This window comes from Melospiza georgiana, chromosome 19 (assembly GCF_028018845.1).
Source record: "Melospiza georgiana isolate bMelGeo1 chromosome 19, bMelGeo1.pri, whole genome shotgun sequence".
NCBI lineage: Eukaryota > Metazoa > Chordata > Aves > Passeriformes > Passerellidae > Melospiza > Melospiza georgiana.
Genome location: NC_080448.1, coordinates 6235461 through 6245472, shown reverse-complemented (window position 1 = coordinate 6245472; position 10012 = coordinate 6235461). Strand labels below are relative to the sequence as shown.

The window sequence follows — 10012 nt, the reverse complement described above, 5'->3', positions numbered from 1 at the left end:
GGCTGTGCCAGGGCCGTGCCACAGCCTCCCAGCTCTTCACTGCGCCCTGGGTTGGGCCGTGCCCGCCGCCGCTCCGGCAGCTCCTCTGTTTGCAGATTAAAATAACAGAATAAGAATTGCTATCGGCGTGGCTCTGAGCACATCTGGGCTGCCGGGTTTCCTCCTCTGCGCAGGGATGAGGCTTCCTCTTCCTATAAGCCCTGGGCTGGGAACAGCGGGTGCCCTACATGGTCTGGGGGTGGGACAGGGTGTGGGAGGGTGCAGGGCCACCCTGTTGCCAAGCCCACATGCCACCAGGACGAAGCCATCTGTCTGTGAGCGATGCTCCCTCGCCTGGCAGGAGCCTTCCCTGGGGACAGAGAGGCTGCAGGCAGGGCTTGGGATGAGCAGAGACCATGAGGCATTCCTGGGGGCAACAGTGGGATGGGAGAGATTGTGGGGGTCCCGGGAGAAATTTTAGGAATTAGGATTGGGGTATCTTTCCTACCACAACAGCCACCTCAGGCTGTGTGTCCTGAGCCCATGTCCTCTTCTGTCTCCCAAAAAAGGGTTGGGAAAGAGAAGGGGGAGCACCAGAAAGCCCAGCTCAGCAATTCAGAGCTGACCCACGGAGCAGAAGGGCACCCAGCTTGGCCCCCTCCCATGGTGAGGCCAGACAGCTGGGGCTTGGCTCCTTCCCAGCACTTGCACTGGGCTGGGCTGGGTGCACTTGGAAGCATTTCCAGCATTTCCTGAATGGCCTGGATGTGAGCAGGGCCAGGCGAGCCGGGGTCACTGCGACCGATGCTCTGCAGGGTGGTGCAGACACCACTTAAAACAAATGTCACTGAGAAAGGGACTGGATTTGACAGTGCCAGACTGAAATCTAGGGGGCCAACAGCTGCAATGGGGAGCTTTGAAGGGGGTGGCTCATTGCTGGGGAAAGCACAGAGGCTGTGGATGGGGGACCCTGTGCCCTCAGTGCATCCCACTGGGCAGCTCCAGGGCACGCTCTGTGCTGGGGAGCACTGGGGCTGAGAAGGGAACACTGGGTTTGTGTTTTTGGGGGAAAGAGAGGATGTTTTCCCCAGAAGTCCCAGCACTCAGCTTCAGCACTCCAGGCAGGGACAGACTCCATGAGCCTCAGTTCATCTGCTGCCTCCCTTGGCTTCAAAGGAGACACTGGCTCTCTGCAGCCACCAAATCTGGCATAAAGGCCCTCTCTGCAGGAGGAATAGGTTTTGAAAGTAGGGAAAATCTTCACCTGCTGGGATAAATCTTTCCTTTCAGCAATATTTCTATTAGTATCACCACCTCTTAAGTTCACTTGCAGCTTGCTCAATGCCACATTTACCTTTCGACTCAATACATTACAGACCTGACAACTGTGAAATAATTGGGAAAAATCAATTATCTTTGCTAGGCAATAAGGAAAACTAGGGAAAAAGCAACTGAATAATTTATCTGAATCTTTTGGGCATACCATGAAGCCTGGGAATCAAAATCAGATGATCCCACGTTGCAAGTGACGTGATGCGATCCCAATGCCCCGGTCCTCAGCAACATGGAAAGCTGTCAGACAAGGAGCCAAAAGCAAATACAAAATGCTGATGTTAATCATGTAGATTGAAGGCTGATACTGCTATTGAGTGGAGCAGACAAACCTTATAAGCTTAGATATCTGTCAGGAGAGAAGCAAATAACTTACTGTATGAAACGAGGCCTTTTAGGGAAGGCTGCTCACCCTTGCCAAGGCCATGGGGATAATGAAAATAGGACAGCTAAATTTAACAGCAAAATGACTTGTAAAAAAGTCACTTCTAACCTCCTCTCTGGTACTTGGAGTCAATAAAATGGTTATAGCATGGATTTAGCTAAAATACTTTCCATTGGGAGATAATAGGCATCTGCCATTTTATAATCTCTTGGAGCCATGTTGCAGCTGGACAGAGGGGCCAGACCCCGTCTGGAGTGATGTGGAGAGCAGAAAACCCCAGCCTGGAGCACCAACAGAGCCTGAATCTTTTCCTGGGCTGACACCAGCACCCAGCATGGGCACCCACTTTGCCACAGCATCCAAATGCTTGAAAAAACCACAGCCTCAACACTTGTGGGTTCACACGTCTCCCACACCCACACCATCCCTGGGATTGCCACCCCTTAAATTACTTTATCACAGGGAATTTAGTAAGTTTGCACGTGGATTGCTCACCTGTGTGGCCCTGCAATGATGCCAAGATGGTGCCAACACACCTCCCTGCCTCTGCCAGGTGGTTATTGAGGGACAGTGCCCTGCTTGGGCTGCTCAGGTGTTTACTGGGCACTCACTGGCAGAGATGCTGAGATCATGGGGCTGTGATACTTCCAGCTGTGGTGCAGGCCCTTGGCTGTCCTGAGGCCAGGTTGGGATGTCTGTTTGCTGTGATAATAAATGCATTGCTCTAACACCCAAATGAAAAAATAAAGATGCAATTAAGAGGAAGAGGTTTTGTATCAGCCTACTGTGTCAGGTGCAGCCTGGGGGTGTCCCAGAACCCTCTGCACCAATTCCCACACATAGCTGGGATCTTGGGGATGGTCTTATCTTAGGTTCCCACAGACACCAGCTGGTGTGGTGCTGCCAATACACTGACATCCATCTCCTCTGAATAACTTGTGTATCTCTTGGCTGCTTCTGAGCAGAGCAGGCAGGAGGGGCTGGGGATGCTCTGCCTGGAGTGATGAGGTGCAGATGCTGCTGGAGGAGCAGGGGCAGCTTGAGTTTATCTGCAGCAGGTCCTGGGCACTGAGCATGGGTTTGCTCAGGGCACAGAAAGTGCTGAACTGGACTTGACCTGAGCAGCATGGAAACAAAGGACCAAGTGGGACAACACAGGGACACAGAGAGTGGAGCTGCAAGTGTTCAAGGCCAGGTTGGACGAGACCTTGAGCAACCAGGTCCAGTGGAAGGTGTCCCTGACCATGGGAGGGGGTTTGAACAAGATGATCTTTAAGGCCCCTTCCAACCCAAACCATTCTGTGATTCTAGGGCTCTAAAACCAGGTTGAGATAAGGAAAATGAACCCATCTAGCTCCACTGCCCACAGGAGGGGAAAATGAAAGCAGAAACAGCAAATACAGCTCTAAGCCCCCTGTGTTTGTGTCTGAGATTGCAAAGACCTGAGGCCACATTTCCCAAACACTCCCCTGGGTCAGCTGGCATTGACTGATCTCCAGTGCCAGGTTTTGGCCTCATCCAGCATCTCCAGCTGGGCCAGGTGCCAAGGGCACTGAGGGCTGGTGACCCTGCAAGGGCATCCCTGGCAGTGTTGGGCAGGGGCAGCACAGGAGTCCATCCATGCTGTGAAAGGAACTAATTCCCCTGTCCATGATACGCACTCAGCCTGTGCTTGGGGCTGAGAGAAAAATGAAACATCTGCTGTTTTTAATGGAGACAATTGAAAATGCAAGTGCATCCTTGCTTTGAGCTGGGACAGGAACTGCTGGAGCACAAAGAGGGTTCTGAAAACCTCTGCATGGGGCTCAAACCCTCCCACACCCAGGGAAGCACCACTGTGGATGGCACGAAAGCCACCAGGTATTTCCAGGCTCTCAGACATTGACAGGGGGAAAAGAAAATAGAAAAATAATAGATGAAGCTCATTGCACAACCCAGGCTCATGCTTGGCAGCGTCTAGCACAGAGCTCTGAATTTCAGCACAAAAATGTGTGGCATGCTGAAGATCCATGGATGGGGAGGAGTAACGTGGAGGCAAAGTTTAAAATATGAGGGTGGGTGAGGAGGGGACCTGCTGTGGTCAGGGTTGCCCCTGAGAGCTGCTGGCTTTTCCCAATAATTTTGGCTGCCACAGCCCCCTTGCCCTCACCAGTTGCAGGAGGTGCTTACACCGCACCACTGCCAATGGGAAGGGGAGGGTGGAAAAAAATTGGCAGATGAGAGCAAGCAAGGTCCTCCAAAACAGCATGTTCAGTTTTCTTTCCAATTTTAACTTGTCCTTGACCTCTCTTCGCTCCCTCCCAGCAGGGCTGGCTGGGCTCTGTACTTGTCCCGTGCTGCAACGCCCTGGCACGAGATGTTTTTGGTGGTGCTCACCCCTCAGAAGTGGCATTTCCATCCCCAGTTGCTGTGACAACACATCTCCCTGGAAATATTCAGTTGAGCTGATGCCAAAGCCAACGTGAACCTGAGGTGCTGGGGGTACCAAAAGGTGTCAGTGGCCACTGTGGGCTCCAGAAATGGGGATGGCACATCCAGTGTGGGGCTGGACCTGTGCCATGGGATACAGGGACCCTTGGGATTTTTTGGTAGGGTGACACCTGTTTTCTGAATCATGCCTTCAAAAGACAAGCATTGCCCCAAGTGATGGTACCCAGGGGTCCAGGGAGTGACACAACATCAGGTGGGAATTTGGGGTGTTTTTGCCTTCACTGCTGTGTCCTGACACAGCATTTCTGGTACGGGGGAGTGGCTTGAGGGTCACCTGCAGCCATGGCAGTGGTGCTCCTCTTGCTCTGACATCAGTCTGCACCAGCAAAGAGGAGGCCAAGCAATGGCTCCTTCCCAAAACCAGCATGTGCCAGGGTATCCCATGTCCCTCTTTGCAACCCCCTGTGGGTCACAAAGCTTTTGGCTTACCTTGTGCACCTCCTTTGTCCTGCTCACACATTGGGAAGGAACACATGGGGCCTCATCCCAGTGAAAAAGCACCAAGGGTAGATGTTGCCATGAACACAGGTTTGCTCCAAAACAGGACCTGCAGCTGGATCAGGATTTTCTGTTTCAAACATCACCATGGGCAGAGCTCTGAGTGATGCCAAGATGGAATTGCATAGCCCTGAGCCCTGTGCCATCCCCCCAGAGGAGGCCAAGCTATTTAATTATTATTTATTTCACAATTATTTCTTGTAGAGGTTATAGCAGGGCTTATTTAAACCCCCCCTCCCAGCTGGGGGAGATAAGGTGATGACTATTCTGGATACAGTCAAAATTAGCACTGTTATTTGTATTCTCGTGCCCCAAGAGTGAATTTAAAAATTCCCAACAGTCGTATTATGCCACTCCGCTCATTTTGCCTTTGTCATCCCATGCCAGGCACAAGCTCAGCTCCATTTCTAGTTTGGCTCCTCTGAAAACCCACAAGAAATCCTGATCTGGTGAGCACAACTCCTTTTACGGCTGAAGAATGCCCTCAGGCTCCTGTATGGCTCCATGGGCTCCCAAATATCCCCCAAATCAGCCACAAACGGGACAAGAAAAGCAAAAAAACCCCAAAAAGGTAAAACAACAACAACCAAATAAACACAAAACCCCCAGTCATCCAGTAAAATTGCTTTTATTTCTGTAATTTTCTAAGTATAAAACAAATCAGCCCAATATTGTGTGAACAGAGTGGATTGTATGGATGTGACCACAAGGAGCCTTCCCACGTCTTCCCGGCACACCTGGCTATTTACAGTCAGACAAAGGACATGGTTTAGGAAGCAGGAATTTAGTGGAAAAATATCTCTCATATAATAAAATAGGAAACCTCATTTCTTTCAGTTCTGTCCCTCAGAGAACACCCTCCCACCCCCCAAGATATAACAATTTACCTTTTACTATGAAGCACAATCTCAGAGATTTCTACATTTGGCTGTTCAGGCATCTCATATTAAAAAAAAAAAAAAAAAAAAAAATCAGCATATTCCCAGACTGAAGCCACTGAGGGCACCTGCTGGTTGCCCTCCTCTTGGTCCCAAGTGCCCATCACTCCAGGCACACACAGATTTTGGCTCATTTAATGCCCCATTCACACCAAAAGCTGAGTGGCACCACAACAACAGGTCCAGGGAGCACAATTGACCCTGTGTACTGCAGCCCTGCAAATCCTAACCCCAATTGTGCCTCACAAGATCTGCATGGGGTAAAGCCTTTTCCTTGGTCAGTACTCCCAGGCTGTTTCCCCAACATGCCACTGCAGAAGTGGGAGGAAAAAGAGCCCAGATGGGGCTGAATCTCTGGCATCATTTATACAAAGTGATGGCCATGCCAGGTATGGTCCAAAAATCACAGTAAGCCTCAGGAGTTGGTAGTGGGTGTGTTTGAGTTTCAGGAGTGATGTAATGCCAAGGTCACTGAAGCTCATGGACATCTCCCAGCCAGGGCCCCTGCACAGCTCAAATCATTATTTGGTGAGTTTTGGTGGAGCAGGAGCCTGACTGGGAAGCAGTATTATCAACCTGATGTACAAAAGAAGGACCAAAAATTAACGCTGAGTTTTCCTCTTGCTCCTCCTTCTGCCATCTCCATGAGCACAAAGTCCAACTCAATCTCTGATGCTCTTACAGGAACAAAGTCCCGCAGCCCCTCCATAGAGCCTGTCCCTCCTGCTGCCCCCCCAGAGCCTGGTGGTGCCATCCAGCCTTGGCTGAGCAGAGCATCACCAGAAACACACACACAGGATGCTCACAGTGCCAAAACCCCAAACACACCAACACAGACCTCATCCAGACCTGGGCCACACGACACAAGTGAAATGCAGGACGCAGCACTTTGCTCTTTTTCCTTTTTCCAACGTGGGATCACACACCACAGGGGGAAGAGCTCATCCAGCAATGACACAATGCCCCAAAACAGTACAAAAGGCTTCCCACCACAGCTGATCCCCCTGGTGCTCAGCCCAGGAACACAGGACCTTTCCCTCCCACCTTGGCCCCTGAGGAAGGAGTATAAAGTGCTCATGGATAATCACAACCCCATGCTGCCATCCAGCACCTCCTCTGCCTTGCATCTTGTGGAGGATCTGTCACAGCAGCCCACCACTCCTAAAGGTCTTGCTGGAAAGACCTGAGTTTTATTTATAGACTTAGACTATGCCAGGCAGCACCATCAAAATAAAACTAAAAAGGAAATAATTTCTAACCTCTGCTGCCAAGAAAAGCAAGGATCCCAGAGGTTTTCCCCTAAGCTGCTTTTTAAAAAAAGCTTTAGGGCAAAACAGCCACCCAGTGTCCATCTCCCTTGTATTGCACAGTCAGATGCCTTGGTAAGACACAAGAGCTTATCCCAAAGTGATGGTCTTGGCTCTGGGACCTCCAAGTTTACAAAAGAACATGTTCCAGCCTGTAAAACCTCCCAGCAGGCTGCTGCTGGCACACATGCAATAAATAACTACTCTGTGATCTATCCTGACCTTTCACCGAAGAATAAAGGAAAAAATACTTACATCTATGGATATCTTTCTACTTCATTGAGGTGTTTGAAGTATGAGCCTCTGTAATCAAAAGTATGGGGTGAAACCTGTACTCCAAGTAATTAAAGGATGTGGGGAGAGACAAGAGATGTGGTCAGCCATTCTGAAGGGGAAATGGGGATGTGTCAAAATGGTCCCAACCTGCTCCAGGCAGATCTAATGCAGATTACCTGGGCATTTTCTAGATAGATTTAAGGCTTATAATATAAATAAAACACAATTTGCTGCTGCTGGGAAGAACAACCTGGGCACAGCTCTGGTTTCTTGCCCACGATGGTTCAGGCTTTGGTAACTCACAACTGTGACCCAATGGTTGCATGAACAGACTGACCTGCCTGGGCTTTTACACAGGAAACTTCTCCACACCACACACATTTGGGTTAAATTCATAACCCTCCACCTGACATTAGGTCCAGGGAAAGCAGTGTAACTCAGGAGGGGGATGGACCAAGCAGGTTCCTGCAGGCACAAGGGACATGGGAGGCTGCAGGCCCTGCTGGACTCTCCAAACAGGGCTGGGATGCTCTGAATCCAGCCCAGCCTCTGAATCCAGCCCAGCCTCTCCCAGACTGGATGTTAACCTCAGAAACAGAGAAGCTGCCTCCTCTGATGACACTGAGCTGGAGCTGGACTAAATTCCCACTGGCTGTTTTTCTGCACAGAACAATGGAGATGGACTCAATCATCTTGGATGTCTTTCCCAACTTAAACAACTCTTTAGTTCTGGGACCTGTACAAAAGTAAGGTGGAATCCACCCTTTTGAGGAAAGGCAAATCACATGTCTACAGCATTAGTCTTACTGAAGCCTTATTTTGGCTTATACAGTACCTGGGTCATGTCCTGGTCCTCTACACCAGGGTGGGTCTCATCCACGGTGAAAATCTTTGAAGAGGAATTGGTTATCCCATGGGATCAACTGATTAAATCATTTTGACAGAACACATTTGAAAAATAAAACTTCTTCAAGACAAAGTATAATAAGATTTTAAAAAATCAGCAACAATTTTCTAACGACAGAGTATCTATAAAGATCTTTTTTAAAGAGCTCCATATTAAAATTTCTTGAATACATTATATATTAAATACAGTAACAACATTTCATGCAAGGTTTTCTGTACAATAAATCAGCTCAGTAGTATAACAATTCTGTACATTCCCATTGGTCTGGGGGCTCTGCTCATCTTCAATGCTGGTGATGGAGAAAAGAAAGGAGGGATGATATTTGGCACCTACTGTATGGAAGGAGAGATGGTCTTGCCCAGATGATACAGAAAAACACTGGAAGCTTTGAAGAGGCAAAAAGTAGAAGAGGAAACCCAACAGCAAAGGAGCAAATGCTATCCCAGACCCTGGCTCTAGTGCTGTTGCTGGAATGTAAGAGAAAGGAAAGATACAGGCTCTGGCTAACTAAACATCATCAGGATGGATCCTAGGGGATGGTGAGGAAAACAGGAGGGAGAATTTGGAGAGCTGGAGAAGAGACCACCCACTATCAGCTTCTCAGCTGATGCAGCTCAATGGAGAAAGATAAACTTAATGGATCCCAAAATCCACTCCTGATCTACAAATCCTCACTGAAGACTGACTGACTCCTGCTGTGGAAAAAATCCCCAGAGGGCAAGATGAAGTTGGTGCCTTACAAAAAGGGATGCCACAACAAACACCACTCATGGAAAAAGACCACATTATGTACAAGCATACATTCATTGCCATCGTGATCCCTTGGCAGGGATGCCCTGTGCAAGTCAGTGATGGTCTCCAGAGCAGAGCACATCAAGCCATGGATGTGCTCCTAAAAACTTAGGCTGTACTACTGCTGGGGAAATAGTTAAAAATTCACTGAGGAAAGAAAGTGTGACCAGGAAGGAGTGGTGGACATGAGGAATGCAAGGTGGGCATCCCCTTGCTTTCTTTACATGGCTGCCCCTCCAAGGAGAAGGACTGCCTTATATAGTGCAGATGGGATCCAGCAAGATGCCAGATGGAGAACAGACAAGACTTCATCGTGCTTTGGTGCTGGATGAGCCTGAGAAGGTGCTGGGCTTTCCATAATGCAGGGATCAAACAGGACAGCGTGATAAACAGGGAGAACTTCAACTTCCACCATAGGCACCTGACCTCGAGGTATAAACACACCTCCATGAGGTTCACACCAGTGTTGGGACACACTCTGAAGCCATGCCCAGCTGCTGCAGCCCTGGAGCAGAGCACAGCAACAGCAACACTATGGACATCAGCAAGGCTCAACAACACAGCCCCCTCTCCTCTCTCCCTGCCCTCACTCACTGCCAAGCCTTTCCTAGCCCCTGAAGCTGCCTTGTGCATCCCATCCCACTGGGGGATGTGGCCTCAAATCCCAAATTCCTGCCTTAACCTCTCATGAAGGCCACCTTGCCCGTGCTCACTCAGTCAGGGTGAAAATTGCAAAGAGGGTCTCAAATTTGGCAAAAACAAAATCCCAAGGAACCACATTACAACGACTCAGATCCACACAGCTCCATCCCCAAACTCTAGGCCAGCTGTCCAGTAATTGCACTCATATGTACAGGAAAAAGAAAGCTACAGAACAAAACGAAAATCAGGATTTTTTTCTTTTCGACGATTCACCCGCATTTGTCTGAGAGTCGGACACATGCATGTCCTGCTGGCTTTAGCGATGGTCACGCATGCAAGACTTCAGTCCCAGGGACAAGTTAGGGATCCTCTAGTTCAGAGTCGCCCTCAGGTCGTTCATTTCTTGTCCTCTTCTCCTGAAAGGAAGGGCAAAAGAGAGAAATGAAAGTATTGGTGAGGGTTCAAA

General features: G+C 49.3%; 1 protein-coding gene across 1 annotated transcript in view; it reads right to left on the bottom strand.

Annotated features, from left to right (window-relative positions):
• Positions 1-5296: 5296 nt before the first annotated feature.
• ATP2A3 (ATPase sarcoplasmic/endoplasmic reticulum Ca2+ transporting 3) overlaps positions 5297-10012 on the bottom strand; it is a 63008-nt gene continuing 58292 nt past the window's right edge. Inside the window, exon 21 of the mRNA XM_058037400.1 lies at positions 5297-9962. Coding sequence (XP_057893383.1) covers positions 9943-9962 — 20 coding nt within the window. The 3' untranslated portion in view covers positions 5297-9942. The remainder of the gene's footprint in view (positions 9963-10012) is intronic.